Genomic DNA, 20189 nt, shown 5'->3' with positions numbered 1-20189 from the left:
ACCCCCGTCTTCACTACAGTACTGTACAGTATGTCCTGCAGATAGAGAATACTAATGATGATTTGTTCCATCTGGCTCAAGTAAAAAGCTCTCCCCACATCTCCTGGGCTCTATATCTCTATCTCTTGGACTCCAAGAGTACTATGATTTCCCCAGAGATAATGTTATCAATAACATGTCATATTCTGACCTTAACAATAAAAAAAGCAACAGTTTAGTTTTTTTGCAAAACAGTATTTTATTAGAAATATCTTGTATAAAAATTTACATGCTCTACACATTTTCATGTTTTCTATAGATAATTCATAAATATCCAGGCACTGTATTTTTTCTGTTTTGTTTTTGTTCTTTTTTAATAGGTCAGTACATAAAGCAGACATGATCAATCCATTTTTAATAACGTACATTAACTTGCCATTCAGCACTTACACACTCTATTTTGCAACACGGACATAGTGTTGGAAAAGATGAGATGAATTGGAGGCTTAAAGCAGTAAATCATCATATTCACAAACACAAAACAATCAGACAACACTATCTTTAAACAATGAAAAATACAAAACATTTTATTTTGCTGCAACATCTGGGATCTTTGTTGAAGCAGAGAGCTGAGAATCATAAATGAACAGACGGGGTTGTCCTCTCTCCAATCTTATTTATAAACTTATTTCCTTTTTTTTTTTTTACAGTAGTTTTCGTTCTGGAGCTTATTGGATCATTTCTCCAATGGCTATTCACATCATGATATGAATGGCTGTGACACAGCATCTTGCCAATCTATTTCTTACTATATTAAGTGACTGGCTTTGATACTAGAACATTAACGCCGAGTACATTTCCAGAAATGGAATGATGAAATTAGACTAAAAACACAGTATGACTAACAACATTGGATCCAGGACACAATACAGAAGGAGATGAGAGCTGTGTTTGTTGTTATTTTTACGCAGTGGTTTCCTCTGTTGACCTGGCAGGGGTAGGCTTACTCTTAAAGCTAATTGACTTGTGGATTTGGAATGACTTCCTCTCTCTGAGTAACATGAAAGCAACAAGCGCTTTTACTGAAATCACAGGTGCCTGGCAAAAGATTCAATAACATAACGAAGGATGGTGAACACTGCTGATGTTCCAAAGAGTGTGTTTTGTACCATTACCTAACATGCCAACAAATGCCTATATGTTATGTTCAACATTTCTGGTACAGATTCCAAATTCTTCACATGTTGAGATGGAACTTCAGAAATTCTAATGGAACAAGGCCATGAAAGGATCGTCTAACATGTAAAGATGCCAGGTTGGATGCAGTGAAGCATTGCCCTTCAGCTGTCTATGGGCTGTAGTGTTGAGGCTGTATTTCACAGAAAAATAGGATGTGGAGTACATACAATGCTTTTACTTGTTAGCTAATTCTTATGGCTGTTTCTCGTATTTTTTTATCTTCCGTTCATCTGCAAAAAAGTACCACGTTGTGTAATAGTCCACAATGATAACGCCACTGGGACTGTTGAACCGCAATCCTCTCACATGTTGCATTCCATAGATTTTGACAACACAGCACGGTACATATTATGCTCCCACAGGCATGCTCTAGGACTGTACACAAGGACCATAAAGATGGTGTCAGATATGGTATAGCCATCATCTGGGAAAACCCACTGATATATTTATGTACTGTCCACGATGGTAAGGAAACATTTACTGGACCCATGCTGTAACAATGAATATTCCCATGTTGGAAAGTTGCATATTTGTTTTCTCTGTTTCACAACTATGACCTTCATTAAAACGATGACAACATAATGTAAATGCTACAGAGCCTGAGGGTTAATATTCTGTTTTTTGGGGGCTTGAACGAAGACAAACCCACAGCAATAACATGCCTTTTCATCTGCTTATACATACTTCTTTTGACAGATTTGTCTTATTGACTAATTAGATAGTGTTCAGCCTTTCACCCTCATTGGAAAGGGCAGAGAAGAAGGGGAAGCAAATAATTGCACATTACCACTGGTAGAGAGAGATACAACACCACTGCACACAGAGAGAAAACTCAATTCACTACAGAACAGGGTGTTTGTCAGGGAGTTAGCCAGGGAGTTCATCAGATTCAGACAAAACATCAGAAGAGAAAAGCTGTTCTATAAACTCCAGAAGGAAAACACTGACTATAATTTGGAAATGTGACTGTCTGATGTCTCTGTGACATGTCACAAAGGGGATGGGGAGACATCACTGTCATATCTGCCTGAAACCTGCACCTCCCCGCCCCACTAGGAGCCTCCCCACTGCTTTTGTTTGGCATTCAATATCCTTGCATTGACTGGTCCTCTTGAAAATAGTGACATCTGTTCAAGAAGTTGAATGATGATTCTCCTTTCTCCCCATGTCCCACTGCTTTTGCATCTTGGTGCTCCAGTTCTGGTGTTCGTTCATTCCACACGCAGGTCGTAGCTTCTGAGCCGGGTCTCCACTGTCTGTTTCTTAGATGGCATGGTTACTGTAGCTGATGTATGTCTGCTTGGAGGCCAATGCTGTGAATAGGGTAATGAGAGAGGAAGAGAAAGAATAGAGAAAGGAAAAGATGTGGATGAAGATGTTGGCAATTCATTAAAGGCTAATTTAACCATCTGTGAGGGGCTCATCTTCCAGTGCATTAAGGTGATTGCTTGCACAGGTTCTATTTATGCATGACTTTATCAGACCCAAGTGTCACCAGGGAGTACAGGTGGAACCAACAGTGAAAGAGGGTAATTGATATGAATAGCAAGCAGTGAGTAAAATGTTCATGTTTTGTGGTTAGTATTAAAATAATGATTTCACTTCCTGAGAAATGTGTTGCCAACTGTAAATTGCACATAAATGCAGATTTCCTTGATCTGATGCAAAGTCGGGCAGAGCAGGGTACAGATGTGGCTGCGGCTAGTAACACAACTAATATTGGATTCCTTATCAGGATGCTGTTGTAACATGTCTCCACATGGATATATATATAGTCCTGGAATGGACTATAAAATACAAATTGTAACCAGTAATTGCAACTTCACCTATAAGTGAAGACTATTTCATGGTAAAGTACCCGTTGCAGCTGTTAGTTAGTTTAACAAACAGTATACAGTAGTATGTGATGTAATAGTACTCATTCAAATGCAAGGCTCCGTAATTACATGCAGATCTCTCTGCACCAATGAAAGCATGCAGCGGCACCATGTCGATAGACATAACACCATTGAAGAAAAGCATAGAGCTTTCGGATTGGCTTTGGTGTCACAGCCATGAACAGACAATCCAGGGAGACGGCCTTAGGGGATAACAGCCATCAGTGGACTGAGAGACCAGTGCTGGCAGTGTCCTAACATGCTGTGACCCAACATTACCATATGTCTCTACCTGCCATACACACACACATTTATGTGTGTGTGTACGTATGGTGTGTCCTCTCTAAATATCACCGTCATCAGCTTGCTCGTTCTGCAGTGTAATCGCCACACAAATCTGACAATCTTGTCCACAACAGCATTCACTGATTGGGTGAGTCAGAGCGGATAAATCTGAGCGCCGACTGCTGACAGCTTGGGTGGTTGGAGGGCAACGGTACTGGAGGGAAGGGATGTATAGTGGGGGGGGGGGGGGGGGGCATACCCTCCATTCCACCCAGAACCTCTCCCAGAGCAGCACTGATAAATGAGCCTTATTTAAATATTTATGCGCTCCGAGGCCAAGATAAAAAATAGATGGTCCAGAAAGAATTGGAGCTGGCAGATCCATCTGTCTTTGCCCTCCTACCCCTCTTATTGTTGTTTTACAGCAATTACAGAACATTCCTCAGTTTGTCAACATGGGAAACAAATTACAGGGGACGCGCGGCTATCACTTGTCCCCCGCATTCAGCCCAGAGTGGTGTCATCTCCCCGCATCGGCTGCCATCAGGCTGTTACCACGCTCTCAGGCCATTTGCAGTACAACATGCCAACATTGTCTACCGACATCAACGTCTGTGTGTCAAGGGTGTGTATGTGAGCATGAGAACTGTCTGACACAATCTAAGGTGCTATAGCTGTGGGTGAGTTTTAGTGCAAACATAGCTTAGGCAGGCATAGGATCCAACTGAACATTAGCACAAAGTAAATGGGGTAAAACGTGGTCAGTGATAGAGGCAAGTTGATAGAGGCTCTCCATCCGTTATCTGTGTGTCTAAAGTCTCTCACAGGGATCCCCTCCCTCATCACAGTCTGACACACAAGCACAAAGAGCAGCTGTTATTGGGCCAGAGGGGTCATAGTATAGGTGTCAAACTGTGAAGTTGGGGAAGCATCTCTCATGGGGGCTAAAATCATTTTTTCCATTTCCATTGTCTCCTTGTAGCATTCTCTGTGACAATCCCCATATTGAAAGTTTACAAAAACACAAAAATGACACATGGCCACATCTCCTGCTTCCTACACATTCAGAGAAAGTGCAACTGGATATTTCAAATAGCACTATAATCAAGAATTCCAAACATGTTCACAACATTGGCTTTGGTTCTCCAAAGGTGATTGGAATATTTACTGATGATGCATTAGATACAGGGAAACATCATTCTGCATGGATGAATGAGTGTGACTATCCATAAATCTAATTATTTCCCCATGATTTGCAATACATGTTTTTACAATTATGGCATTTGCTCATTCCGCCCACGGCAGCTGTGTTACTGTCGGATGGAGCTGAAGTGCTGGAGCAATAATCCTGACTGCTATTGCACCAATGAAATGGCTGGAGGCTGGAGAGCTAATACACCTGGCCAGCTCTACGGTATGATGCCTGAATATGAAGCCTTTCCTATCGATCCACATCACCCCATTCTGCTCTTTATGTCCTGCTTGCAGACAGTACCACGTTTTAGAGCATCAGCCAATGCTTAATGCCACACGGGTTGGCAGGGGAAAAAATGCCCTTCCAATTCCCTGCACCCTGAAAATAACACCAGCTAATTTCCCAAAGCTGTTGAGGTGTAAAATAACAATGAAATCAATTATGTTTACATAAAAGCGAGGATTGTTTTTCATTTTTATAGCCCAATAATTTCCCCTCGAAATTGCTCAATGACTTTAAGGCATACACTCAAGGACAGAGTGCTGTAATATCTAAACATGTGTCCTTATTTCCTCTCCTCCCTGATCTCTATTCCCCTCTTGCTCCATCCCTAACCCAAGGCCCTTGGTGCTAACCTTGTGTCTCCAGGCTTTCACACAGCTCAGACTTGGCCTCTCCATTGGGCCGGAGGCCGCCCTTAGTAGGGAACTTGTTGGACATGGTGGCCGCGGTGACCACAGCCTTGAGGCTGCGCTTGCGCTTGGGCACGTTCTGCTCCGGGTGGAAGAGGACCACGTAGACCTTGGGCATGTAGAGCATCCCCAGAGACACAGAGGCACTCAGGCTCACGGAAATGGTCAGAGTCGTGGTCTGGATGTACATCTGTGGAGGAGAGGAGGGAGATGGAGAAGAAAAAGAGAAACATTGTTATAAGGTAAGACAGAAATGATCCAGTTTCAGAGAATAAGATTAGGGTAGCCTACTCAAGATATAGTTCCCCACGACAGCATTGACCTTTGGCTTTGTGAGAGTACATTCTAGTACTAGTTATACATTGTTTATGCAAGACCACAACAAAAACAACTCTACTTAGACATGTACGAGTGCACTTAAGTATCCTAGTAGATATTCCAGTGATATCAAATCCCCACCATCAGATGTGATAACACACATGGAGTGGACACATGCAAACTGTTCTGTTTTCAAGTGCTCTTTGCATGATTCATCAACTCCTGTGTGTGTTTTTATTGGTGTGTTTATTTGTTTGTTTATGATATGTGACTAATGAAGGAGGCCTTGCAATGAGTGACTGTACTACAGATGTCTTGCCCTCGGTCCCGGGCTGCGGTAGAGGGGTTGGAATCGACTCAGTGTAAAGACAGCTGTGACTCACAGCTGTGCACAGAAAACATGGCTACATGCAAGGATCAAGGAGAGACATCTTGAGAACATCAATACAATGCCTAAGAGTGTGCCTGAGAGTGATTTTTCCATATAAATTATATAATATTCTCAATGGAATTAAATGATCATATAGGTCAGATTTTTTATTTATTTTTATTTATTTCGCCTTTATTTAACCAGGTAGGCAAGTTGAGAACAAGTTCTCATTTACAACTGCGACCTGGCCAAAATAAAGCAAAGCAGTTCGACACATATAACAACTCAGAGTTACACATGGAATAAAACAAACATACAGTCAATAATACAGTAGAAACAAGTCTATATACGATGTGAGCAAATGAGGTGGGATAAGTGAGTATACCCAAAGCCCACTGAAAAGTAAGTGGGTATATGGCACATATCTGCGTATACCCTGCAGGTGTCTCAAGGGGAGTTGGGATATGCAAGAAACACATTGCCACGACACACTTGTGTGTAACCGAACAAATAATATAACCCCCCAAATGATTGTTATTTTTTATAAATAATTGACATTCATTTGAACTCGGATGTCCTGAGTTTCCGACAACGTGAACGAGGCATTAGAGCTGCACACATGGTACAGGGAACGCCCACTCACTCACGCTTCTCTTCCTGGAGCGGGTACCATCATAGAGATGGGTAGGAGGACTCTAGTGCCAGAAGTTCATTTTAGCATGGGGTAGCGCCATTGAGGACATTCACAATTTTGAAGCAGTCAACTGGGTGGGACCTCCTATAGTTTTAATTCCACCGAGGTCACCAGGAGGGATCAGCCAATCTATTATAATTGTGAGGAAACATTCCATAACTGCAGGTGGCAGTAAATCACCAACCTTGGCTTTATACCCGTTCAAACAACACACTCTCTAGGCGGCAGTGTGCACCCTTGAATTTATTTTCCAACTCAAATATGTAGTGGAAGAAAATGTATTACTTTACAAGGAAGGTAAAGGCAAAAAAAAGGCTATGGTGGCAAAGTAAATACAATATAGCAAGTAAAACACTGGAATGGTAGATTTGCAGTGGAAGAATGTGCAAAGTAGAAATAAAAACCATGGGGTGCAAAGGAGCAAAATAATAAAATAAAATAAATACAGTAGGGAAAGAGATAGTTGTTTGGGCTAAATTATAGATGGGCTATGTACAGGTGCAGTAATCTGTGAGTTGCTCTGCCAGCTGGTGCTTAAAGCTAGTGAGGGAGATGTGTTTCCAGTTTCAGAGATTTTTGTAGTTCGTTCCCGTCATTGGCAGCAGAGAACTGGAAGGAGAGGGGGCCAAAGGAAGAATTGGTTTTGGGGGTGACCAGAGAGATATACCTGCTGGAGCGCGTGCTACAGGTGGGTGAGGCTATGGTGACCAGTGAGCTGAGATAAGGGGGGACTTTACCTAGCAGGGTCTTATAGATGACCTGGAGCCAGTGGGTTTGGCGACAAGTATGAAGTGAGGGCCAGCCAACGAGAGCGTACAGGTCGCAATGGTGGGTAGTATATGGGGCTTTGGTGACAAAACGGATGGCACTGTGATAGACTGCATCCAATTTGTTGAGTAGGGTATTGGAGGCTATTTTGTAAATGACATCGCTGAAGTCGAGGATTGGTAGGATGGTCAGTTTTACACGGGTATGTTTGGCAGCATGAGTGAAGGATGCTTTGTTGCAAAATAGGAAGCCAATTCTATATTTAACTTTGGATTGGAGATGTTTGATGTGGGTCTGGAAGGAGAGTTTACAGTCTAACCAGACACCTAGGTATTTGTAGTTGTCCACGTATTCTAAGTCAGAGCCGTCCAGAGTAGTGATGTTGGACAGGCGGGCAGGTGCAGGCAGCGATAGGTTGAAGAGCATGCATTTAGTTTTACTTGTATTTAAGAGCAATTGGAGGCCACGGAAGGAGAGTTGTATGGCATTGAAGCTTGCCTGTAGGGTTGTTAACACAGTGTCCAAAGAAGGGCCAGAAGTATACAGAATGGTGTCGTCTGCGTAGAGGTGGATCAGAGACTCACCAGCAGCAAGAGCGACATCATTGATGTATAGAGAGAAGAGAGTTGGTCCAAGAATTGAACCCTGTGGCACCCCCATAGAGACTGCCAGAGGTCCTGTCAACAGACCCTCCGATTTGACACACTGAAGTCTATCAGAGAAGTAGTTGGTGAACCAGGCGAGGCAATCATTTGAGAAACCAAGGCTGTCGAGTCTGCCGATGAGGATGTGGTGATTGACAGAGTCGAAAGCCTTGGCCAGATCAATGAATACAGCTGCACAGTAATGTTTCTTATCGATGGTGGTTAAGATATCGTTTAGGACCTTGAGCGTGGCTGAGATGCACCCATGACCAGCTCTGAAACCAGATTGCAGAGAGGGTATGTTGAGATTCGAAATGGTTGGTAATCTGTTTGTTGACTTGGCTTTTGAAGACCTTAGAAAGGCAGGGTAGGATAGATATAGGTCTGTAGCAGTTTGGGTCAAGAGTGTCTCCTGCTTTGAAGAGGGGGATGACCGCAGCTGCTTTCCAATCTTTGGGAATCTCAGACGACATGAAACAGAGGTTGAATAGGCTAGTAATAGGGGTGGCAACAATTTCGGCAGATAATTTTTAGAAAGAAAGGGTCCAGATTGTCTAGCCCGGCTGATTTGTAGGGGTCCAGATTTTGCAGCTCTTTCAGAACATCAGCTGACTGGATTTGGGAGAAGGAGAAATGAGGAAGGCTTGGGCGAGTTGCTGTAGGGGGTGCAGTGCTGTTGACCGGGGTAGGGGTAGCCAGGTGGAAAGCATGGCCAGCCGTAGAAAAATGCTTATTGAAATTCTCAATTATAGTGGATTTATCAGTGGTGACAGTGTTTCCTATCTTCAGTGCAGTGGGCAGCTGGGAGGAGGTTTTATTATTCTCCATGGACTTTACAGTGTCCCAGAACTTTTTTGAGTTAGTGTTGCAGGAAGCAAATTTCAAAAAAAAAGAAAAAAGAAAAAAAAAGCTAGCCTTGGCTTTTCTAACTGCCTGTGTATATTGTTTTCTAGCTTCCCTGAAAAGCTGCATATCACGGGGGATGTTCAATGCTAATGCAGAACGCCATAGGACATTTTTGTGTTAGTTAAGGGCAGTCAGGTCTGGGGAGAACCAAGGGCTATATCTGTTCCTTGTTCAACATTTCTTGAATGGGGCATGCTTATTTAAGATGGTTAGGTAGGCATTTAAAAAAAACAGGCATCCTCTACTGACGGGATGAGATCAATATCCTTCCAGGATACCCCGGCCAGGTCGATTAGAAAGGCCTGCTCGCTGAAGTGTTTCAGGGAGCATTTGACAGTGATGAGTGGAGGTCGTTTGACCGCTGACCCATTACGGATGCAGGCAATGAAGCAGTGATCGCTGAGATCTTGGTTGAAGACCACAGAGGTGTATTTAGAGGGCACGTTGGTTAGATAATAAGCCTGCAGAATTCTGTCCATCTCTGCACTAGATTGCAACACCGCGCCCTTTGGCAGTTCTATCTTGTCTGAAAATGTTGTAGTTAGGGATGAAAATGTCAGAATTTTTGGTGGTCTTCCTAAACCAGGATTCAGACATAGCTAGAACATCCGGGTTGGCAGAGTGTGCTAAAGCAGTGAATAAAACAAATTTAGGGAGGAGGCTTCTAATGTTAACATGCATGAAACCAAGGCTATTGCGGTTACAGAAGTCATCAAAAGAGAGCGCCTGGGGAATAGGAGTGGAGCTAGGCACTGCAGGGCCTGGATTCACCTCTACATCACCAGAGGAAAAGAGGAGGAGGGTATGGCTAAAAGCAATGTGAATTGGTCGTCTAGAACGCCTGGAACAGAGAGTAAAAGGAGGTTTCTGGGGGCGATGAAATAGCTTCAAGGTATAATGTACAGACAAAGGTATGGCAGGATGTGAATACAGTGGAGGTAAACCTAGGTATTGAGTGATGATGAGAGAGATATTGTCTCTAGAAACATCATTGAAACCAGGAGATGTCATCGCATGTGTGGGTGGTGGAACTAATAAGTTGGATAAGGTATAGTGAGCAGGACTATAGGCTCTACAGTGAAATAAGCCAATAAACACTAACCAGAACAGCAATGGACAAGGCATATTGACATTAAGGAGAGGCATGCTTAGTCGAGTAATCAAAAGGGTCCAGTGAGTAGTGAGGTTGGTTGGGGTCACGGCGATTCAGACAACTAGCCGGGCCATAGGTAGCAAGCTAGCATAGGATGGAGGTCTGTTTTTAGCCACCTCGTGCGTTTCCGTCGGTAGGATTAGTGGGGTTCCGTGTGGTAGAGGGGATGAATCCAATTCGCAAAAAAATAGATATAGTTATAGAGGCCCAAGAAAAAAAAAAAAAAAATTGTCCGATAGATCTATTCAGATAGCAGCCGATAAGACAGCTAACGATAAACGGACCGCAGATGGGCGTTCAGGTAAGGTCGCGACGGAGGAGCCAGCTGGATAACTCCCTCGGGCAGATAACGTCGGTAGTCCAGTTGTCAAGGCCTGGTGGGGCTCCGCGTTGGCAGTAAAACGGGTCCGGATAGGTGATTGTAGCCCAGGAGTGGCTGATGGAACTCTTCAGCTGGCTAGCTCCAGAATAATTTATGTTTGCTCCGGGATCAACGTAAGCCGATAGTCACATGGATAGCAACTAGCTAGCTGCGAGATCCAGGTGTAAATGTCCAGAGCTTGCGGTTGAAATCCAGGGACATGAAGAGAAAATAGGTCCGGTATGTTCCGGTCCGAGCCGCAGAAAAGATTTTCGAGCTAAAGGATAGCTGATGACCACAAACCGTGGTTAGCTGAATACTAACGAATTAGCCAGTAAAGAAGCTAACTAGCTTCTGACTAGCTTCTGGTTAGCTTCTGGTTAGCTTCTGGCTAGCTTCTGGCTAGCTTCTATGGAGGATTTCAGATTTACTTTCTTTTTTTTAATATAAATTGGTGAGGCGGGTTGCAGGAGAGTGTTTTGAAGTTAAGTTTATTGAAAAGAAACATAAAATGAATAAATATATATAAAAAGGTATGCCAATATAGGTCATCTGGTTGCCTTGTTAGACTGTACGGCTGATTCAGTATGGTAGTAGAAAACAACATCAATAAAAAAGCACGGTGTCTGTAAAAAATAAAGAAGATAATATGTTGAAGATTGGAAGATTGTGATCAGATAAATGTACTCTCTGTGGTGAACATATATCACGGCTATCCTCTTACAAAACTGAAAAATACTTTTTGTTAACAACTTTTTATTTGGAACATAATTCCATCTCCCTTTGGGATAGGGTTGCTGAGCTATTCCGAGACTGATGAAAGAAGTGAGAAGGGTGTAAATTGGAAACACAGCTCCCAGCCACCTCCCTAACAGATTTGCCTGAGGTGGAGACTGACATTACATTTGCAGACATCATGAGTGACTGAGCAGTATGGCAACAGGGAATAACCCGACAGGTCCTCTGTCATGAGAATGTCAACAGCTATAACTAATCTAACAATAGTTATAGTGGCGCTTTGACACCTCTAACTTCAGTCAGCCAATAATATAAATTTAAAGAGGTTGTGCTGCCTGCCATATGTCCCAAAGACTCAACAAAATAAAATAATGTATTACTGAATCATAACATGTTCTGTATGCAGTATATGAAGCCCCTAAAGAAACGTTGGTTGAGAAGAAAGGATGCCTGAGCAAAGTAAGAGCGATAGGGGGACTGAGGGGGAGTATGTAATCTCCTGAGAAGATTACACACGTCCCTGAGTGAGCCCGGCACAATATTGCTGCCTCTCCGGAGTACAGGGTGGAGTACCTCTGTGAGGGGGGCCAGGACCCCTGTCCCCGTCCATCGGCCTCATCCAGATAGATTCGCCTTGACAAACTGATACGATCGCCAATGTGCCTCATGCCACAGCAGGAAAACGGTGCTCGATAGACAGACTCCAGCATGCAAAGCCATTATTTCTGTTCTAGGTGCAGAAAAACCTTTCTCTCCGAAGTGATTAGGCATCAAATCTGTGCTCCCTCCAGCCAGCTGCTATTTCAGCCCCTGCCTTTCATTCCAGAGTTTGAGGTGCTAAAGGTAACTACATACACATCGTCGTATAGGTTTAAATTACCAAAATATGAGCACCCTATTATCCTTAAGAAATACCTTAGAAACAAAAGCCTTATCGTTTAATGAAGATGATCAAATGATGCATATTTGTATGGAATTGCTGCAGCACTTGGATTGCAGGGTTGGATCAATCAAACATAATGGACTGTCTCCAGCCGTGCCTCGTGTTGACTGCCTGCACCTGACTGCAGCTACAGTACCATCCAAATGGTCCTATCCCTGGCCCAGTGCATGCTGGCGCCTTTGTCAGTGGAAGGCAGACATTGCCAGGGACCGTTAAGTGAGATGGGGGCAGCCTCATGAACAGGTCCTCGGTTCGAGCAGCCACAATTACACTCCTGCCCATCCACAGTCCTACCTCTAACTTCTCTGCATTATCCCACGTGCCAGAAATGTATCTGGGTTCCTAATATCACGCAGCGTCTCCAAACAGATGAAAACATCAGAACATTAATGTATTAATAAGATTAGCTGCATCCAGGAATGGTTATTTCTGCAGTTTTTTAGATCTGTATTCCCATTGGCTGAGGTTTGTTAATTGCAGCAAAAATGCTAGAGATGTTAGTCATTACTTATTGTCATTTGCAATGGTTGGAAGCCAGCATAAGCTTCCTTTGAAGTAAGACCAGATAAGGGATATATTTAAGGCTGTTTTGTGCTTTAAATGAGCATGTGTCATCTGCTTCCACAGTACAGTACAGAACATACTGTATTACACCTCTTTCCATTTTTGCTGCAGTGCTTCCCTATTTATAAAACTTTGAAGAAAACATTGGATAGAACTTAAAGATGTTTTTATTTATTTATTTAAAGAATACATTATGCAAACCTTATATTTGCTCTTTAAGCTTTATGTCATGTGTATGGCCATAGCAATGTAAACCCATGCTCTCCATTGTCTCTACATAGAAGTTAGACATCCCAGATTGGCAGAGCATGGCATATCGTCATGCATGATTAGCACTGTCCTGACAACCCTGCCAATCAGCTGCATTGTCCTCCTTATCAAACACAGAGGAGAGATTGGTGCTGTGCCACCCTCCTTTCAACCAGGAGACAATGACGCAATTAACAGAGCCCTATCGCTACCTGCCAGTCTACTGCTACCACCCACAATCTCCTAGGCTGACTCTACTCCTGCTGCCAGTCAAGCAGGAGCAGGGGCGAACTGGCCATCTAGCATTTTGTGCAAATGCCAGATGGGCTGGTCCATTTTTAGCCCAGTGGGCCTGTCTCATTTTTTTTTGCGCAAAATGTTAATGGGTTGGTGTGGGAGCCTCAAGGGGAAAACAAAGGGCTGGTATGGGGGCCTCAAGGGGAAATAAAGACCGGTGTGGGGGCCTATGGTGTGGGGGCCTCAAGGGGGAAAAAAATGAACAAGAGCCTTCTTATGTAACAAGACTCCTTCCATTTGATTGCAAGGTGATTCAATTAGAGCTAATTGTTCACATGATTCAGAACTTCTCTTTATAACAAAAACATCTATAGCAGGGGATCCAAAAGATATTTGCTATTTTTTTCTGTAGTTTTTACTCTGAGTTCCCGGAGAGTTTGGCACTTCATATCCTCAAAAGATTGCCTTAAAATGTTAAAGTGAAGCAATGTATCCCTAATGTACATTGTACACACTAACCACAACTAATAAAAGGCAGGCTAGCATTTTTCCTAGTTAAATAACAAATAAAAATAAATAAAAATGTGCATCTCGTTCTGGAGGCAGCTCTGCTGAGTGGTCACTAGCTGGCACAGCCACAAAATCATAAAATCTGATTTTAAACCTAACTCTAACCACACTGCTTAACCTAATGCCTAACCCTAACTTTAAATTAAGACCAAAAAGAAAAAAATACAGCAAATTTGGACTTTGCGGATGGCCTATCTAGCGGATATCCCTCAGTTCTGCCTCCAGGGCAATATTCATGACAATAAATGTCAACCTGCCAATATAATACAAACATGCTGCCAGTGCTAACTTCTGTGGGTGTACAAGATTGCAGGTCTCACTCTGATGAATCACATGTCTTATGCTCAGCCAAACTGTCCCCCTGGGGTGTATATGTTAACATGATTGTATGCTTTTCTTTGAAAATAACAGCAATTACCATGCAGCTCTCACCATCGTAAAGATGGCCACGGTTTGCTTTGTATTGCCAAATGACCTTCCTAAACAGCTTACCTCAGTAATTGGACTATTACTGTAGGGACATTCAATGGCTGCTTTGTTTCCTACAGCGATAGTCCTCAATACAGACAGTACATTTATGATACCCAACAGAGACCGAATAAAAAATATGAGCTAGCGCACACCAAGATAAAATGATTGTATGTACAGTCGTGGACAAAAGTTTTGAGAATGACAAATATTAATTTTCACAAAGTCTGCCGCCTCAGTTTGTAAGATCACAATTTGCATATACTCCAGAATATTATAAAGAGTGATCAGATGAATTGCAATTAACTGCAAAGTCCGTCTTTGCCATGCAAATTAACTGAATCCCCAAAAAACATTTCCACTGCATTTCAGCCCTGCCACAAAAAGAGTGATTCTCTCATTAACACAGGTGTGAGTGTTGACGAGGACACGGCTGGAGATCACTCTGTCATGCTGATTGAGTTCGAATAACAGACTGGAAGCTTCAAAAGGAGGGTGGTGCTTAGAATCATTGTTCTTCCTCTATCAACCATGATCACCTGTAAGGAAACACGTGCCATCATCATTGTTTTGCACAAAAAGGGCTTCACAGGCATGGATATTGCTGCCAGTAAGATTGCACCTAAATCAACCATTTATTGGATCATCAAGAACTTCAAGGAGAGCGGTTCAATTGTTGTGAAGAAGGCTTCAGGGCGCCCAGGAAAGTCCAGAAAGCGCCAGGACCATCTCCTAAAGTTGATTCAGCTGTGGGATAGGGGCACCACCAGTGCAGAGCTTGCTCAGGAATGGCAGCAGGCAGGTGTGAGTGCATCTGCACGCACAGTGAGGCAAAGACTTTTGGAGGATGGCCTGGTGTCAAGAAGGGCAGCAAAGAAGCAACTTCTCTCCAGGAAAAACATCAGGGACAGACTGATATTCTGCAAAAGGTACAGGGATTGGACTGCTGAGGATTGGGGTAAAGTCATTTTCTCTGATGAATCCCCTTTCCGATTGTTTGGGGCATCCGGAAAAAAGCTTGTCCGGAGAAGACAAGGTGAGCGCCACCATCAGTCCTGTGTCATGCCAACAGTAAAGCATCCTGAGACCATTCATGTGTGGGGTTGCTTCTCAGCCAAGGGAGTGGACTCACTCACAATTTTGCCTAAGAACACAGGCATGAATAAAGAATGGTACCAACACATCCTCCGAGAGCAACTTCTCCCAACCATCCAGGAACAGTTTGGTGACGAACAATGCCTTTTCCAGCATGATGGAGCACCTTACCATAAGGCAAAAGTGATAACTAAGTGGCACGGGGAACAAAACATCGACATTTTGAGTCCATGGCCAGGAAACTCCCCAGACCTTAATCCAATTGAGAACTTGTGGTCAATCCTCAAGAGGCGGTTGGACAAACAACACCCCACAAATTCTGACAAACTCCAAGCATTGATTGTGCAAGAATGGGCTGCCATCTGTCAGGATGTGGCCCAGAAGTTAATTGACAGCATGCCAGGGCAGATGGCAGAGGTCTTGAAAAAGAAGGGTCAACACTGCAAATATTGACTCTTTGCATCAACTTCATGTAATTGTCAATAAAAGCCTTTGACACTTATGAAATGCTTGTAATTATACTTCAGTATTCCATAGTAACATCTGACAAAAATATCTAAAGACACTGAAGCAGCAAACTTTTGTAAAAATGTATATTTGTGTAATTCTCAAAACTTTTGGCCATGACTGTAGAGGTGCTGACTAACGGTGAATAAACTATAAGCTATAAAAAAAAAAACATTCAGGCTCAGACCCTGAAGAAGGCACAGGGATCCCGAAACGTTGGTGATTTACCCAATAAATGACTGGGAGTTTATATATAGAGTGGGCGACTCTTTATTTTTCGAACCCAATGGAGAGCGAAATTAAATTGTACACATTATGCATAATATCAAAACCTATGAATGTGTATTATTTTTCGAGACACGGGGGTTGTAGACCAGTTTTGCTCTGTTCTAGGAGGATCACATGCTTTTTCGCCCTTTCTGTGATTAGCTTCAATGGCATTTGCTCTTGGACAGATTTCACAAATCCTCGGCATACACGAGTGAATTTAATGTGTTTGTCATCGTGGTGCTCGCTACTTACAAACTAGTTTTACAAGCTAGTTCAATCGGCCAACATTGGAAAATTCCTGAAAACAGGATAGTATAAGTAATGGCTGTCAAGGATAACTAAATAATTTCATAAATTATTGTTTTAACCTCTTCAACCTATGGGGGCTCTATGTCATTATTGGATAAAAAGACGTGCCCGTTTTAAGTGCAATATTTTGTCACGAAAAGATGCTCGACTATGCATGGAATTGACAGCCTTGGAAAGACAAAACTGACGTTTCCAAAACTGCAAAGATATTACCTGTGAGTGCCCCAGAACTAATGCTACAGGCGAAACCAAGATGAAGTTTCATACAGGAAATGCCCCAGATTCTGAAGGCGCTGTGTTCCAATGTCTCCTTATATGGCTGTCAATGCGCCAGGAATGAGCCTGCCCTTTGTGTCGTTTCTCCAAGGTGTCTGCAGCATTGTGACGTGTTTGTAGGCATATCATTGGAAGATTGACCATAAGAGACTACATTTACCTGGTGTCCCGCCCGGTGTCCTGTGTCGAAATTATTGCGTAATCTGTAGGTCCATGCGCGTTCCATTTCTTCAGAAGAGAAAGTCAACTGCCACGAAGGATTTGATCGTCGATAGATATGTGAAAAACACATTGAGGAATGATTCTAAACATCGGTTTGCCATGTTTCTGTCGATATTATGGAGTTAATTTGGAAAAAAGTTCGCGTTTTAATGACTTAATTTTCGTTTTTTTTCTTACCCAAACGTGATGAAGAATGATGAAGAAACGGACCGATTTGTCAACACAAATAATATTTTTTGTAAAAACGGAACATTTGCTATCTAACTGAGAGTCTCCTCATTGAAAACATCTGAAGTTCTTCAAAGGTAAATGATTTTATTTGAATCCTTTTCTGTTTTTTGTGAAAATGTTGCATGCTGAAAGCCAGGCATAAATCCTATGCTAGGCTATCAATACTGTTACGCAAATGCTTGTTTAGCTATGGTTCAAAAGCATATTTTGAAAATCTGAGATGACAGTGTTGTTAACAAAAGGCTAAGCTTGAGAGCAAATAGATTAATTTCATTTCATTTGCGATTTTCATGAATAGTTAACGTTGCGTTATGGTAATGAGCTTGAGGCTGTAGTCACGATACCGGATCCGGGATGGCTCGACGCAAGAAGTTAAACAATTTTGAAGATACATAATGAAACAAAAATGTTGCTATCATAATATAAGTCAAGTTCATCAACAAAACATTTCAAATTGGATGATTATGAATTAATAGGTAATGCATTTAAAAGCATCATTACCAAGAGTAAAATTGTTAAAGTAAACATTCACCTTTTCTGTTGAGTGTGAAGTCCCAAAGAAGATGGGTATGAAAGCTAGCCAGACGATACAGGTGGTGTACATGGTGAAGCCGATGGGCTTGGCCTCATTGAAGGTCTCTGGCACCCCCCGGGTCTTGATGGCATACACTGTACAGGTGACCATGAGCAGCATGCTGAAGCCAAGCAGGCAGATCAGTGAAAGGTCTGAGATGTCACATTTGAGCACGCCGCGGGACATGTCCGGGTTGGACGTGCGCTGGTCCTCATAGTCGATGATAGCCTGAGATGGGTCCACACCGAACCAGATGCACACCCCCAGGAGCTGCACTGAGATCAGGCTGAAGGTGATAACCAGCTGGGAGGCTGGGGAGATGAACCTGGGGGCGCTCACTGACATCTTGCCCTGCTCAAAGATGCGATAGATACGGTTGGTCTTGGTGAGCAGCGCTGCATAGCTAATACTCATTCCCAGACCTAGGAAGATCCGTCGGAGGGAACAGATTCCAACGTCAGGCGCTGAGATCATGAGGAAAGTGGTGGCGTAGCACAGGAAGATGCCCGTCAACAGCACATAGCTGAGTTCGCGCCCTGACGCCTTCACAATGGGGGTGTCATTGTAGCGGATGAAGGTGGCCACCACAAACATGGTGGCCATGATGCCCAGCACAGCGATGAGGACGGGGATGACGGCCCAGGGGGAGCTCCACTCCAGCTTGATGATCGGGATGGCCTCACAGGCGGTGTGGTTCTCGTTGGGCCGCAGGTCAAAGCGGCACATCTTACAGCTGTAGGTGTCGGCCTGGTACTGGTAGCCATCACAGCGCTCACAGTGCCAACAGCAGGGGACACCCTTCACTGTTTTCATCCTCTCCCCAGGATGACAGGGCTGACTGCAGATAGACTGGGGTACCTGCCATGTCCCACCAGGCCACCGCATCTCCTTAGTCTGGTGGAGAGAAGGGGAAGGAGTGGAGGAGTTATCTCTCTGTCTGTGACTGTTAGTGTAATTTATGAAAGCATATTTTCCTTGAATATGCCTAATGAAATTTGATTAAACTTAGATTAACATTTGCACTTATCGAAAAATTACATTACGCAAATAAAACAGTCATTAACCCTTTAACTGGCACCCCAAAAATATTTATTTAAAAAATAAATAATTGTTTGCATGACTTAAACCAGCCGGTTGAGCTGCCCAATTAGAGTAAACACATTTTGCATTGGAATTTGCATCGACTTTTTAAATCATCTAAAAAATTATAAAGGAGTGGAGTGAATTATACATTCATTTACATTGCTTCATTTACTTAAAATGGAAGATAGGCCTAGTTAAATGAGAACTGATATCAAATATTAATAAAATATGATACATTTGTTTGTCAAATGCATGTAAATGAATGCATTTACAGTTTATATGCTTAGATTACCAGTAGATTTACATGTTCTGAATAATATTGTGAAACATATTGAAGATAAGAGCCAGAGAGGGAATACTGATATGGATTTGAAAGGATTTTTGTATTTGCACAGATAAAACATTCCCATAACAATATTTCTCCATTGTCCATTATCACTAGCTTTGCCTTAATAGCATTCCTTTAATGGGTAACTCAACCGCCTGGTAGAGCATATTTTTCAAGATTTACTAAAATTGTAAAACAACAACATATTAATAATTATATCATTCTGAAATGATGAAGTTTTAGAGGTCAACAACATTTTAAAACGTTGTCATTTCCCATTTGATGCACAAGATCGCTGCAGCTGTACATAGTCTATTGGTAAATAGCCCACCCATTTTCACCTACCTCATTCCCATACTGTTTTTATACTGTTTTTTTATTTATTTATTTACTTTTCTGCTCTTTTGCACACCAATATCTCTACCTGTACATGACCATCTGATCATTTATCACCCCAGTGTTAATCTGCAAAATTGTATTATTCGCCTACCTCCTCATGCCTTTTGCACACATTGTATATAGACTGCCCATTTTTTTTTTCTACTGTGTTATTGACTTGTTAATTGTTTATTCCATGTGTAACTCTGTGTTGTCTGTTCACACTGCTATGCTTTATCTTGGCCAGGTCGCAGTTGCAAATGAGAACTTGTTCTCAACTAGCCTACATGGTTAAATAAAGGTGAAATAAAAATAAATAAAAATAAAAAAATTGGTAAAACATTTTTTGGGGTAATGAGGTTTGGTTTTGCTCACGTTCACTTCCTGGTTTTCAACGGTCTTTGAATACGTGTTTAAAAATATATGGGAATCCGATAATGGCATACTAAATTACAATGGTTGAGATGATAAAATATGCCAAACAAAAATCACATGTTTATTTTAATTTAAAATTGATTGCCAAAATGATCTCATACAAAAACTGAAAAATGGCTTGTTTTTTATTGGTCTTGTTTTCCCATATAAACAAAAAAAATACTTATTTTCACAATTGGGTGTGAAATGTCTGTCCTTGGCCAAATGCCCAGCCAACACTTCCTGTCCTTT

The 20189-nt window shown here is 42.4% G+C and overlaps 1 protein-coding gene across 1 annotated transcript in view; it reads right to left on the bottom strand.

Annotated features, from left to right (window-relative positions):
• Positions 1-276: 276 nt before the first annotated feature.
• LOC115101895 (metabotropic glutamate receptor 4-like) overlaps positions 277-20189 on the bottom strand; it is a 122789-nt gene continuing 102876 nt past the window's right edge. Inside the window, exons 7-9 of the mRNA XM_029621352.2 lie at positions 17693-18628; positions 5211-5457; positions 277-2531 (exon numbers count right to left, since the gene is read on the bottom strand). Coding sequence (XP_029477212.2) covers positions 2482-2531; positions 5211-5457; positions 17693-18628 — 1233 coding nt within the window. The 3' untranslated portion in view covers positions 277-2481. The remainder of the gene's footprint in view (positions 2532-5210; positions 5458-17692; positions 18629-20189) is intronic.

Source organism: Oncorhynchus nerka, linkage group LG20 (assembly GCF_034236695.1).
Source record: "Oncorhynchus nerka isolate Pitt River linkage group LG20, Oner_Uvic_2.0, whole genome shotgun sequence".
In the NCBI taxonomy this organism is placed as follows: Eukaryota; Metazoa; Chordata; class Actinopteri; order Salmoniformes; family Salmonidae; genus Oncorhynchus; species Oncorhynchus nerka.
This window is presented reverse-complemented; position numbering and strand designations above follow the sequence as displayed.